This window comes from Lepisosteus platostomus, chromosome 22, assembly GCF_059453375.1.
Source record: "Lepisosteus platostomus isolate fLepPlt1 chromosome 22, fLepPlt1.hap1, whole genome shotgun sequence".
NCBI classification, from domain to species: domain Eukaryota; kingdom Metazoa; phylum Chordata; class Actinopteri; order Semionotiformes; family Lepisosteidae; genus Lepisosteus; species Lepisosteus platostomus.
Window position 1 is genome coordinate 12,046,974 of NC_142632.1, and position 13,563 is coordinate 12,060,536.

Below are 13,563 nucleotides of genomic sequence, written 5' to 3' on the forward strand. Positions count from 1 at the left end.
GCTGACCTGTTTCTACATGTGCTATATAACCCGAGAGGCATTCAAAGGGAACGCTATTTCTGCCAGTACTCATTTGTTGCATTTTTATTGCCTCTCAGTATCTATTTAGATATGTATTTGGAGAAATTTCGATGACAAACGGCTCACCTTTTTACTAGGGCCCATGTCTGATTACCCTACAGGTTATCCCATATGTTTAATATTTAATATTTCATCTTTTACTTTTTATCATTGTCCTTTTCTTTAATCACTATGTACAGCATCCTTGGGGTTTGTAAGGGTGTTTTATAAATGAAATATTATTATTATATAATATTTGGAAGGAAAACAGAATCTAGTGATGCAGCCTGGGAATAAGAGTTGCCGTCATGTGATTCTGCTGTAAACTGGAGACGGGGCAGTTGCAAAGGCCTCTTTCACTCCCCACACCAGTATTTTCTGAGAAACATTTACAGTATGACTCCCCCAGCTACTACTTAGCCTGTTTCCAAGGCAACAGGCTACTACAACCTTTGCAGCTGGCAGGAACTCAAAAACCAGCAGCAACCACAACAACAGTTACAACAACAATGCAGGAGAGTGCTGAATCAGTCTCAGTCCTGAAAGATCAAACCAGTTTCAGATCATCAGCAAATCAATGCAGAGGACCAGAAGCATGACTGCTGATCCTCGGCACTGAACGACCAGTTCATTCATTCAGATCTTTTTTTCGGGTTGCTGTTTTCCTCACAGCCATTTCACCGATGAAGATGAAGACAGCAAAGGCATGTTGGCAAGAGCAGAATAGATAAGTACTGTACTGTACCCCAACTCACAGTCTGACCAACTCTCCTTTTTAAATTTCTAAGCTATAGGAAATATTGTCCCATGTCTCCTGAAGCAGGCTAATTTCATATCCCAGGCCTGAGAAATGAGTTAACAAATAATTTTTAAGCTATTATTTGTTTTTGAATTAAACATTACTGAGCTCTTAAAAGAAAGCAGGTGCCAGAGATGATAATCTAGCTTGATGAGGGTCTGGAAAGCTCACGGAACAAAGCCAAAGCACAAACACGCTTCTTGCGATCACGGATCACGGAAAGTGCACGCAGCAATCTTCTAGTCTGAAGTTCAGATGGAAAATTTCAGGTGGAGTTTGGCTTGACACGACCATTTCTTCGGGTCTGGCCACATTTCTGATGATGAGCACGGCATGTGCTCGTTAATTTCGGGGCAAAACTAAGCTCGTCCACTTTTGCTATCCACAACTTTGGGAGCTGGAAGAGATGGGTCCTGCACTCTATACAGTACATACTCACAGTAGCAAATAAAGCACCAAAACCCTCAAATTCACATTATGAAGAGGTCATAATTGCATACAGTGCAGTTATAAAATGACATCTTAAAAAGGGAATTTCCTTTTTCATGTGGCTACCCTATAAGAAAACAGCAGATGTTTTTCAGTAAATGGTTATTACAAAACCAGGGAAAGCAGAGTGCAAGGTCATCACCGCTGCCGAAGTAGGAGAAATATTGTAAAACCAGGTCTATTTCCGGTGACACAAAACCCATTACCGCCATCCACATGACAAACACAAGTTTGTGCCTCTTGGGCAATGAGCTCAAATTGAGTGCAAGCTGTTAAGAAGGTGGATTAATGTCATTTAAGCCCAGGAAACCTCATTACAGTTTTTTTGATGGCGGCACTTTCCTGCGAACAGGTGGTAAGAAAGAGCTCTTCCACCATCAGGAGATTGCACACGCTTCGCTGGAGAGGAGCTACAGCCCAGGTATTAGGCAATAGAAAAGGCTGGGCGAACTGCATTTTCCACCACATCACAACCCAAATAAAATGAAAATGGAAACGACCTAAATGGCGCACGATAATGATTTTGCTTAAAGGCTGCGAAATATTGAACTTATTTTCTTATACTCCTTTTTAAGTTAAAAAGGCCCAATGGCATTTTGATTAGCTATTTCAGAGGGGATTTGTTTGTATGAAAGGGAGGCCCTTCCTTGCCCACAGTACAGCAACTCAAACGACATTTCAGAACCAACCCTTTTTGCAGCTTAAGAACCCGACCTCTGCAAACACTGCTCAGAGAGCATTAAACCGTTTTCAATTACAGTACTTACGTGCAGCAGCTTAGAATTTTTTCACTGAAATATGCTAATGATTTAACATTATTTTTACCTTACCTCAGATATGTATCTTACAATTTGTCATGTTTTTCTGTTATCATCTTATGGTGTGCAGGTGTGCAAGAAATGCAGAATGGGTTCACTGCATTAACAGACTTGGGCTGAAGTTTTTAATTCAGGTTTACTGGTGCTACACCAAAGATAGCTAGATATAACTACAAGAACCTTTTCATGAGCACAATGGCTCTACAGGCAAGCCTTCCTATCACTGAAGGTAGGAGAAGAGTTAGATTCTCCATTTGGAAAGTGCCGATCCTCAGCAACATTTGGGTACAGTGACTTTCACCAGTGATTACCAGAGTAATGTGGTTTGTGATGCAAGCCTCTAAAAAAAAAGACCAAATTCAAGGCTGAGCCAACTCATGGCAGATAACATTTAATGCTGATAAGAGCGGAAACAAAAGGCAAAAGAGAAGACAAACTGAATCTTGAAATATAAACTTAAAAGTGAAGAATTTAAACAGAGATCTGTTAACCTAATATTGTACAACGTAGTAGTAAGTTTTTAATATTGCACATGATTTTAGTCACCTGGTACAAGACAGAAATCTCATATCATGACAAGTGACATAAAAACGTTTTAGTCATCAACAGAAAAGGGGATTGATTAAAGTATTTCAAACCCTCAAAGACAGTTAATTCAACACAGTCAGTGGACGTCTTCAGGAGCAACAGCGAAACATGAATCAGACAAGTAGGAATGATGGACAAGTGCACTTCTAAACCACGAACAGGAGGCACTTATTTTTATACACAGGAAGGTTGTGGAAGTCTGGAATAAACTGCTAAGCTATGTTTTTAAAACCGATGCCCTGGCTTCTTTCAAGAAACAGCAGGATGAGCCAAACAGTTGCAGTAGCTATCAGGAATCCCATGAGCTAGATGACCAGCTTGTTAGTACTCTTAGCAATATTCCGCCTCATCAGAACCTCAGATTGTGAAAAAAAAAGCACAGGAAACAAGATCTTAACACCTGCAGAGGAAGCCACTTCATCGAAGTGACATTTAAGGCTGAAATTGGTCTACAAGACCTCTGAGGATATGTACCACTCGACTACTTAGTGCCCTTTCAGTTTCCTGTCTGAAGTTAGTTTGCTGGTGTCTCTAGCAATTGTTTTTTCTGCCCGCTCTGTTAACAATGCAAAAAAGACTTCAGCAGCTCAGTTCTGTTCGGAACTGTATTTTTTTCCGTCCCCCAAGATATTTTAAATGCTGTTCTCGACTTTTAAGATGTGCTTAATCCAAACATGCCACAGATAATGAAGACAGTCTCCTGAAGTTGGCACCTTTTGTGGAAAACTCATGGTCAACACCACGTTTCAAATGGAAGATAAAGTTACAGCTTCTCATAAACAAGTCTAAATCAAAGATGATATTACACACAGTCCAGACAGCATCATACCCTGGGCAATTCAGCAGAATTGTCTCTCCCCTGTAAATAAAATTACCATATATTAATAGATTTAATGATGCTGTGGCCTTGGCTTTAAAATGATTGTACTTCAGATATGTAACTGATTCCACTGGAGACAAGTAAATTTTGCTGAAAACTGTGTCCCTGCCCTGTTTACAATCTGGGTCAACAGCACCACCTGGTGAGAAGAAAACTAATTGGGCACAAATTGTGAGCTGCTAGTCAATACAAAAACAAAATTGTGTCTATCTCTTATATCTTCTAAAAATATTCCATCAAAATCTCACCACTCAGGAAAGGTTAGTGGGAAACTGCCAACTAAACGTTGTCCAATATTCACCTTCACTATACTTCACTATAATCACCAGTTACATTTGATAGCAACACAATGAAACAAGCACGTAGCTTTTCTCTGTTTCTTCAAAGGTTCATGGTACAGAATATTAAAGGGATTACAAAAATAGTCAAACAAAACATTCCTACATACAGAATTTAAAAAGACCTCATAAAAGACTTTTTGCATGTATAACAATTGAATAAATGATTTTAGAGGCAAATGCTAGTTATATTTTAATAATATAGTTGGTTATCACAAAATGTACTTCATTCCCAACATCTGCACTGCCACACCAGGGAGGCAGGTGTGGCTTCTGACTTGTGGACACTCCACTCAAAGCGCTTTACAGGTCATGGGGATCCCCTCCACCACCACCAGTGTGCAGCCCCACCTGGATGTTGTGACGGCAGCCATAGTGCGCCAGTATACTCCCCACACACCAGCTATCAGTGGGGAGGAGAGCAGAGTCATGAAGCCAGTTCAGAGATGGAGATTATTAGGAGGCCATGATTGGTGAAGGCCAAAGGAAATTTGGCCAGGACTCCGGGGTTACACCCTTACTCTTTTCGAGAAAAGCCCTGGGATTTTTAATGACCACAGAGAGTCAGGACCTCGGTTTTGTCTCATCCAAAGGACGGCGCCTGTTTACACTATAGTGTCCCCGTCACAATACTGGGGCATTAGGACCCACACAGACCACAGGTCGAGCACCCCCTGCTGGCCCCACTAACACCTCTTCCAGCAGCAACCTTAGTTTTTTCCAGGAGGTCTCCCATCCAGGTACTGACCAGGCTCACACCTGCTGAGCTCCAGTGGGCTGCCAGCTGTGAGTTACAGGGTGATGTGGCTGCTGGCTTTGTCCCAGCTTTCTCACGGGAGTGGAAAAATCATCAGTGGGCTTAGCTGCTGCTGCTGCTCTTTAAAGAAAGAAATGCGTGTGGCCAGTTAGGCTAAACCACTCATTCCACCTTCATTAGAAAACTGATCTGAGCAGTGAGACCCCTCCTGACTATACAATTAAAAGCAGTTAAAGTGTAGCAATGCAGTAATTAGAATAGAGCTTATCACGGTACATGAGCTTGGTAAATGGATAATAGCTTAAAATTTTAGAAAAGTGACTTAATTCGAGGTTTTGAATGTTCAGAGAATTCCCTGTGATCCTAAACACATCTCTTACAAATGCTTTAGGAACACATAGAGAGAAATAACCAGTAACCAGATGCTATGAATTACTTAGTTCTTTAGCAGTGACAGATCTGATCATAAAAATCTAAAACTGCAATAATATCCAGTCTTATCTTCTTCAGGATACATCATGACCAAGGTTCCTCCAAGACCGATCTGCACAGACTGCAGGTGACCTCACTTGAGCTTTTTGGAGGGGTGTCCAGTCAGCTCCTGCTGCAGTCTCTCCTTCCTCCACTCGCAAAGCTCCACAAAGGAGCAGTACCTGCACTTCCATGCCTCTTCGATGTCCACACCCCTGGCCTCCCTCTGACCTGTCCAATAGGAGAGGTGTTGCTGAAGCTCCGCCCTCAACTGCGTCTCGTCAAATGGCACCTCTCGGGTGGCGATGGGCGTGCCGGAGCCCTGGTGACAGTACTCCAGCCTCAGGACATCAATGGTGGGCAGCTCGCAGTAAGTCAGGTTCATCAGCAGCAGGTCCAGAAGGTCACCAAACGTCCCCACCTGGAGTCCCAACTTCTGAGCATGCTCCATCACCCCCGACCCCAGAGGCTGCCCTGGCTGCAGTTGGAGGGATCGTATGAAATCTTCTCTCTCCAGCTGTCCACGCACCAGACCGTCATACAGGAGCTTGTACAGGCCAACCTATACCAAAGGACACAGCTTTCTCTTAACACGTTAGGAACAGCATTTACTAATGCATTCTTAACATAATTAATCAGAATTATGCCACTCCCTACAACATCCCACATTTCAGAAGGTACCCGGCAGGAATTTCACTTCCTTTGGGATAGCAATGAGAGGTTAATTTAGGATCAGTATCCCTTCCACACCTTTTTTCCTAAGACATCCTGCAAGGCTATGGATGCATTTTCTTCTGATTTTGTAGCTCCAGTTTTCCATTTTTGACTGCAGACCTCAAAGCCTGGAAACCGTACATGCACAAAATATTTCTAAAATGCCAGAATTACAGTCACATGATACACAAGGTTTTGGAGGGGAAAAAAATCTACTTTGTTGCCCGAACCACAAAAGAACTGGTTATCTAGAAATGTGATCATTTGTGTTGCTGGCACGAGTGAGTGTATGAACCTGCAGGCGATGGCTTCTGTCCTGCGCCCGTCCAGGCAGGGAGTTGTGGCCCCGGGTCTTCAGCTCGTTCAGCACTAGCTCCCCCTTGTGGCTATAGTGGAGCTCATCAATCACCCCCATCACAAAAATCCCCTCCAGCACCCCAAATACAGGCATCTCCCGCACACAGCTCCCTGAGGCATGGAGAGAAATAACAGGACACAGTGGTCACCTTGACACAGTAAACAGGAAAGTCTGACAATAAATGTTTTAGACACTAAACTTTCCCTGAACAGGGTCTGAAAACCTCTTTAGCAGACAGGACAGTATTATACTCACGCCATTACAAGTTCCCACTGTCTTTTCAAGGTCTGATCATGAGTTTACAAGGCGTACCACAGCCTCCTCTGAGACATACCAGCCTGCAGGACCGGTATCATTCCAAGCACATTGAGAAACTTGAGAGCCCAGCGGTCCTCTCTGCTCTGTGCACTGACTGGCACCACATCATGGACCTCCAGCTCTGCAGAGAGAAAGCAAACAGACCTTCATTCGCTCCTTGGCAGGCTCATCACCCTCCCCCCCCCAACAAAAGGGCCCCAATGTTACCCCGCCCAACCCATAATGCAGAAAATGAGCAAGGGAGACCCCACTTTCCAGAAACCTTAACCATCACACGAGTTCACAAAAAAATAAAACACATTAATCACTGCTCTGGGCAACACCCTCAAAGCAAAGGAATACATAAGGGGAAACCTGACTCTGCATTTTATGTAGCTGGATACTGGTTTTCATTCCACTTGAGCTTTTAATCAGCTGATCGTCTGCCTGTGTAACAGGGCTCATGCATGGGCTAGTTAGAGAAGTGATGTCTCTCCGAGCCCACGAGCAACCAGGATCAAATTCCACCAATCGCAGGGAGACCTGCACTCATCACGCCTAACGTGACCAATTACGTTAATCCTCTCCCCGCTTTTGCAAAGATTTAAATAAGTAAAGACCCTTAGGGACGTCCGTTGAGGAGTTCACTGCAGCCAGATAAAAGCAGGGTGTTTGTTCTGTGGCTGACAATCGTCATTTAGCAGCTCCAGTTATACTACAGCATATTAAAACATTGCAACATAGAAGAAAGAAGAAAGTGGCTCCGTTTCACTGTGTCGCACATATTTTCCAAGCATCACCATCCACTGATCCAGGATTATGGCGAGTGAATAAGGTCTTGCTGTACTGGCAACCAAGACACATCGCTGCCATTGGCGTCAGGGTCTTCTCACACGGCTTGGTTTTTTCTTTTTTACCTCTGGCCAGGTGAATGCTGGCACCAGCTCGCACCTCCTGGCTCTCGTCCCGTCTCTTCAGGACGTCGGGCAGCTCGAAGCCGTGAGCCACCTGCAGCTCGCACCACGCCTGCCCGCAGATGTCCGTCACACACAGGTAGCGCAGCTCGAACCTGTCTAGTGGGCTGCCATCAACAAGCTCCCTCTTCCTCTTCGGCGCAGCGTCCAGTCCGTACCCCACACCGCCTCCCTTGGCCTCCCTGAAGCGGTGACACAACACGGGGGAGAATAACGGAGAACGTGACCAACAGCCTCAGTTCTAGCGCAGTGGATCCCGAAGCTGGTCCTAAAGGAACACTGCGTCTTCTGATTTGTGCGCCATCTGAGCTCTTCATCACAAGCTAACTGATTTTAGCTTTCTACTTGGGGGCATGCTTGAAAATGTGCTTCCAGCTCTTAAAGTGTGAAATGGGACATGTAACTGGTATCACCCCTGTACCAGTTTTGAAAAACTACTTTCATTCAGGTGTGTTGTCCGAAATGTAACCTATCGGACATCTGCAGAAGAAAGCACCGCCCATATGGGCGTGCCTGACCCCCCAGTGCCCTCCCCACTCTGGGCGTGTCTGACCCCCAGTGCCCTCCCCACTCTGGGTGTGCCTGACCCCCCCCCAGTGCCCACCCCACTCTGGGCGTGTCTGACCCCCCCCCAGTGCCCTCCCCACTCTGGGCGTGTCTGACCCCCCACCACCACCACCACCAGTGCCCACCCCACTCTGGGCGTGCCTGACCCCTAGTGCCCTCCCCACTCTGGGCGTGTCTGATATTTTGTCATCCCATCCCAGTTTGGGAGTATCCAATATTGTTCACTCCCTGTTGTGGGCATGTACAATACTGGTTAGTCAGAAATACAGTAGCTGGCCAGCAAACACGTTGAGGAGAGCCTGTGAAGTTCTGTATGCTGACACTGAACACCGCTCCCTTGAAATATGAGAATTTTGGCACTCAGGATGGCCCAAAACAAGTTAAATAAAACCGGATGGGAAACCATTGTCCTGTCATTCTGCTCACCAAGTGCGTTTCAATGGGGGGTAATTTAATATTACCAAGCTTTTCAACATTTCTACAGTGCCATAGGGACATCATACATTTCTGCTTGGACTGTATGGTCACCCACCACTGGTGTGACCCAAGGGACCCAAACCAATTAAACTCCTTGCGTACTCTGTGATGAGATGGAAATATTCCCTAGAAAATAAAGATTGCATTCGCACGTAGTACAGCAAGTAATGAAAATCTTCAGCGCATGGAAATGTCCTTACTCTTGCTCAGCACTGCGGACGCCTGAGAGATCGGGTTTGGCCTCACAATCCCCTCCGTCGTGTGACGATTGATGCGTCCCGATGGGTCCTGCAGTTTCCAATAAAACACGCTTCTCGAATTACAAATAAAGTACACAGACAGCAGAACATTTCAACGGCCTGTCCTAACGCTCTGAGATCCAGTTTGTTTTTCTCGGTGTTCAGAAAACAGCGGGCCAAAAATAAAACGACATAAATCGGTATTTTCATTCAACGGCACAGTGCATACCACCAGACAACAGGCGACGTTTTAAGACACGCAGCAACAGTAACACTGCACTGTGGCAGTATGCACTGTAAATGGCAATAATGCATCATCTGCTGTGAAAATTCAGGGGGCGTTTACATCACAAATACCGAGAAAATGCCATTCTTCAACAAAGGTCAGAATCTGACAGCTCTGTGAGACATTTCAAGTTACCTGAACAGAGGAATTCTGACTGTATGTGCAAAAATTCGGCGTCACTGATCTCATCCCCGAAGTCAGAGTCCATTGGCGCACTTCCTCCTGGCGAATGCGACATTTTGCTGCGCTTTCAAACAAACTGGAATGTAGATTTCCACATCTGGTTTCACAGCAAGCGCGCATTGTCTCTCCAGCGGTCCCCCTGCAAATAATGACCCTACGGAGGCAAGACACGACGGGAAAAAACTTCCGCATTGATCTCTTTGCCCACAAGAGAACCTATTTAAAACGATCTGAATTGCGAATGTCGCGTTTCACCGGGCTAAACAACAGGTCTCAATGCTAATATTAAAATGATCAAGTCCGTATTATTCTTAAGAGGTTTATATGTTCGAGTTAAATATAGTATTTTGAACAAGATGATCTAAAAAAAGCAGCTTCTCGGAGACATTCAGCTAAAATAAAGTAGGACAATTAATGGCAGTTTCCTTAGGACAAATTGCCCTAATTTATTTGCAGCAATATGTTATAGATACTCTTCTTTAAAGTTGTGTTACAAATAAGGACGAGTATGGGCGTGGCCTGGCACTAGGTAACCACACCCATGTCCTTATATAGCCAAAACACGTGGCGGAAAGGACGGTAGGGTGGGGCGAAGTTGTTCCTTGTTTCCATGGAAACGCGTCTTCTGGCACCTCGCACACATGCAAGTGAAAGTTACGAGACCAAACTTCAAAGCACACAGGCTTTTAGCACAAATTCAACATTTTCCAGAGACAACGGAATATTACGTTTTGGAACTGCACGCGTAAATCTGTTAATTAGCCACAGCAGTTCGTCTTTTTCAGGTCCTTTTTTTTTGCCAGCAGCTGGTAAACATCTGCAGGTAAACAGATGTTTTGCGCGGGGCTCGAGAAAAAAAATAACTAATTCTTTTTCTTTAAAAATACGACAGCATAGAAGGTAATGCTCGATAAGTGTTCATTTTGATCAGCAACGAGCGTTTGTGTTTTGTGAGAAAGCTTCGGTACGCATCCCTGATGAATGGGATCGGTCTGTTTCCACGATCTCTGTGATTAGGCCAGCTTAAAAAAATAAGCAACAAAATCTATCGGTAGATGAGACGGGTTGGCATTGGCAGTTATGGCAGCTTTAACACCGTGTGGAGCCGGAAAACCACGAACAGCCGTCGGCCGCAGCGGTAAGAAGGAGCCGGTCCTCTCGGAGACCGGGAAGGAATTCCAGACCCCTCTGGAGTCGGGACCCAAAGACAAGCAGCAAAAGAAGAAAAAGAGAGAAAACGGGAAAGAAAAAAAGAAGCCGGTTAAGGAGCCGAAGAAAAGGGGTCACTCTACAACTCCCTCCAACTCGGACGACACAGGTGCGTGTCACGGCGCCGGGTTTGTGCCGGACACGAAATGTTTGAGAACTGAAAATTCAGTTGGTTGTTCGCCGAGTTAAATGAGAAGCTCAGAAGCGAACTTTTTAAAAACTTAACTTAAGCACAAATTATATATGCCAGGCTGGGTCAATCTTGTAGGGTGCTGTAAGGTTAAAGGCAATCATGATACTGATTTTCTTTCTTCTTTTGAAGTGAAGTTGCATATTCTAACTACAGTAAAAAAAGGGTATAGCTTCATGTTATGACATGACGATGTTTGCTTGATTGCAACTACGCACACTCAGAGTTGTGTTGCAGTTAAATAGACAACGGGAGAGACGAAATTGTTGTACATTTTGTCTTGTGCTGTTCGGAATGATTCTGAACGCCGATCCCAAGAGAGTTTGCTGAGCCTCAGGGAGGGAAAGATGAGGTATACCCCTGCCTTCATGCCAACATATCATCCTGCAACTCACAGCTGGCAGCCCACTGAAGCTCAGCAGGTGTGAGCCTGGCCACTACCTGGATGGGAGACTCCTGGGAAAGCTGAGGCTGCTGCTGGAAGTGGAGTTAGTGGGACCAGTAGGGGGCACAGCCTGTGGTCTGTGTGGGTCCTAATGCTCCTGGTATAGTGATGGGGACACTAGACAGTAAAAAAGGCTCCATCCTTTGGATGAGACATGAAACTGAGGTCTTAACTTTCTGTGGTCATTAAAAATCCAAGGTTGTTTCTTAAAAAGAATAGGGGTGTTACCTTGTTGTCCCAGCCAAATTTACCAGTCACGATCTCCTAATAATCCCCCTCTCTGAATTGGCTTCACCGCTCTGTTCTCCTCCCCACTGAGAGCTGGTGTGTGGGGAGAGTACTGGCGCACTATGGCTGCCGTCGCATCATCCAGGTGGGGGCTGCACATTGGTGGTGGTGGAGGGGAGTCCCCATTACCTGTAAAGCACTTTGAGTGGAGTGTCCAGAAAAGTGTAAGTCATTGTTATTATGCAACCTCAAGCTTCACAATCCAGGGTGGTATTAAGAAAAGGATACTGCATCTTGGGTATTAACCCATGTGGATTTTACTACAGGTAACCAGAAATGCATCACACCTGAATCATGTGTGCTCTTGTTTCCCCTTTCCTTCCAGCAGCAGACAAACCCCAGCCCCAGCCAGCCCAGGTCCTCAGGAACTGTCCCGGCCAGCTCAGGGTGACGTCTGAGACACCCGCGGACAAGCAGGCCAAGGTCAAAGGGCAGCGCAGGGCTAGGCTGAGCAGCCAGCCAACAAAACGTGGGGACAGTGTGGGGGCGGAGGAGACCGCCCCAGGACCGGGGCCGGATGACGAGACCCACCTCAGCAGCCAGGTCAGAGAGAGCCTGAGGTGGGAGGGCGTTCTGGGGGACCCAGAGGCTGAGGAAGAACGGTTAAGAATTTACAAAGCCAACCGCCGGAAACGCTACTGGGCTGCCAAGCAGGATCTGAACACACTAGATAGAGAGGGCAATCAGCCTGGCCATGGAAGACTGGTGCCATTGGAATCTGCTTCTGGCCAGCACAGAGGCCTGGCCCAGCACAGGGTTTAGTCCACTGCATACTTCACTCAAGGGCCTGCTCAAGACCCCCACACCCGTGCCACTCTAGGATGACCATAGCCATGCCTGACGTAAAATCTCATGATGCCAAGACTCCATTAGAAGACAATGAGTTTTGAACTGGACTGTGATCCCAGCATGAGGAGTGCCAACACCACATAAAAAATAAATCAGATGTTGGACACGATTGGGACTGAAAATGCTTCTGGCTCCATTGTGGTTTGCATGGGCCTTCTGGCAGCCCTATCATTGCAAAATGCCATCAGACACTGTGATGATTTGTGCACTGAAATCAAATAGGCTTAAATCAAATTGGCACTGAAGTTTAACTGAACTGTTGTGAATTAAGGGAGCTTTAACTACTAGTTTTATCCTATTGTCCTGCAGGTGGCTCTCTGCCTCCACCATCTTCTGAAGTGTAGCACTCCATTAGTTTCGGGGTTAATGAAGCAACACAGCTGGAGCATATAACTGAAAGGGATGCTAAGTTGTATTATTTTTATTATTTCGTTGCCAAGCTCAGCTCCAAGTTTGTTAATTTAATTGTCCATTTCCACCACTTCTGCAGTGTACCATTGTTCCCATATATAAACAGTTTATATACTCTTATACGTTATATACAATGGTCATCTCTGCATCGCAAGAACAAAGTTTTCAGAAGGTACTTTTTTCATGTTTCAATAATAAATTCCACTACAGCTTTGCACCAAATATTGGGAGATGGGTCCAATATTACAAAAATATCATTGCACATATTTTGCAAAAAGACTATGCTTAGTTACCTTGTTGAAACAGAAAAACTGCCTTCAGTTAAGTAAAAAAAAGGCTACTAGACAGAACAATGTGGATTTTACTACAGGTAACCAGAAACAGGTACACCCTCAGTGTTTCTATAAGTTTTAGTTCAAATGTTTTCTAATCCTTGAATGATATTAAATGTGCTCTTGTAACTTTTGTAATCAATCAATACATTTTGTGCCTTATTATTGCCTACATGGAGGAGCACAAAGCACATGTGGATTGTTCAAATGAACACTAGGCAATTAGCTCTTGAGAATTAAAGGATCTTACTATAGATTTTCAGATCAAAAGATCACAAGCACTTAACACATAAGCAAACATTCCCAGGACAATTCTTTTTCACATCTTAATTATATTGTACACAAATTTATCACAAAAGCATGCAGAGTCCCTTTTTTAAATGAGTGAGTGAGTGGACAGGCAACATTTTCTCCGACTTGCATTTTTACATCTTAGATGTAAAATAATAAATGTGACATCCAAAGGACAAGAGCCAAGCAGCTGTTCTGCAGCTTGGACAATTGTCTCCAAGGAAGTGTAAGACAAAAGTAGCCTGCTCCTGGC

At 44.9% G+C, this 13,563-nt stretch overlaps 2 protein-coding genes across 4 annotated transcripts; one reads left to right on the forward strand and one right to left on the reverse strand.

The window, feature by feature from the left end:
- Window positions 1-2,524: 2,524 nt before the first annotated feature.
- On the reverse strand, window positions 2,525-9,765 carry exo5 (exonuclease 5). 2 transcript variants are annotated; one of them, XM_088616532.1, is made up of 6 exons: window positions 9,248-9,765; window positions 8,788-8,897; window positions 7,487-7,725; window positions 6,607-6,711; window positions 6,210-6,382; window positions 2,525-5,762 (listed from the first exon to the last, which is right to left on the reverse strand). In XM_088616532.1, the coding sequence occupies exons 1-6, from the start codon at window positions 9,485-9,487 to the stop codon at window positions 5,295-5,297; spliced, it is 1,335 nt and encodes a 444-aa protein (XP_088472658.1). In that variant the 5' UTR covers window positions 9,488-9,765; the 3' UTR covers window positions 2,525-5,294. The 2 variants fall into 2 exon arrangements, with proteins under 2 accessions (XP_088472658.1, XP_088472659.1); XM_088616533.1 differs by having other exon boundaries at window positions 8,788-8,875; window positions 9,248-9,762.
- Window positions 9,766-9,894: 129 nt separating this feature from the next.
- On the forward strand, window positions 9,895-12,385 carry LOC148643487 (uncharacterized). 2 transcript variants are annotated; one of them, XM_088616534.1, is made up of 3 exons: window positions 9,895-10,118; window positions 10,351-10,613; window positions 11,753-12,385. In XM_088616534.1, the coding sequence occupies exons 2-3, from the start codon at window positions 10,376-10,378 to the stop codon at window positions 12,187-12,189; spliced, it is 675 nt and encodes a 224-aa protein (XP_088472660.1). In that variant the 5' UTR covers window positions 9,895-10,118; window positions 10,351-10,375; the 3' UTR covers window positions 12,190-12,385. The 2 variants fall into 2 exon arrangements, with proteins under 2 accessions (XP_088472660.1, XP_088472661.1); XM_088616535.1 differs by having other exon boundaries at window positions 9,897-10,613; window positions 11,756-12,385.
- Window positions 12,386-13,563: the final 1,178 nt, after the last annotated feature.

Excerpts from the sequence above, each read along its gene's own strand:
- exo5 (XM_088616532.1), bottom strand. The coding sequence starts at position 9,487 with ATGCGGAAGTTTTTTCCCGTCGTGTCTTGCCTCCGTAGGGTCATTATT. Across the intron at positions 8,898-9,247 it reads GTCAGAATTCCTCTGTTCAG|CGTGTTTTATTGGAAACTGC; the intron begins GTAACTTGAAAT and ends TAATTCGAGAAG. Across the intron at positions 7,726-8,787 it reads GTCCGCAGTGCTGAGCAAGA|GGAGGCCAAGGGAGGCGGTG; the intron begins GTAAGGACATTT and ends TCACCGCTTCAG.
- LOC148643487 (XM_088616534.1), top strand. The coding sequence starts at position 10,376 with ATGGCAGCTTTAACACCGTGTGGAGCCGGAAAACCACGAACAGCCGTC. Across the intron at positions 10,614-11,752 it reads CTCCAACTCGGACGACACAG|CAGCAGACAAACCCCAGCCC; the intron begins GTGCGTGTCACG and ends CTTTCCTTCCAG.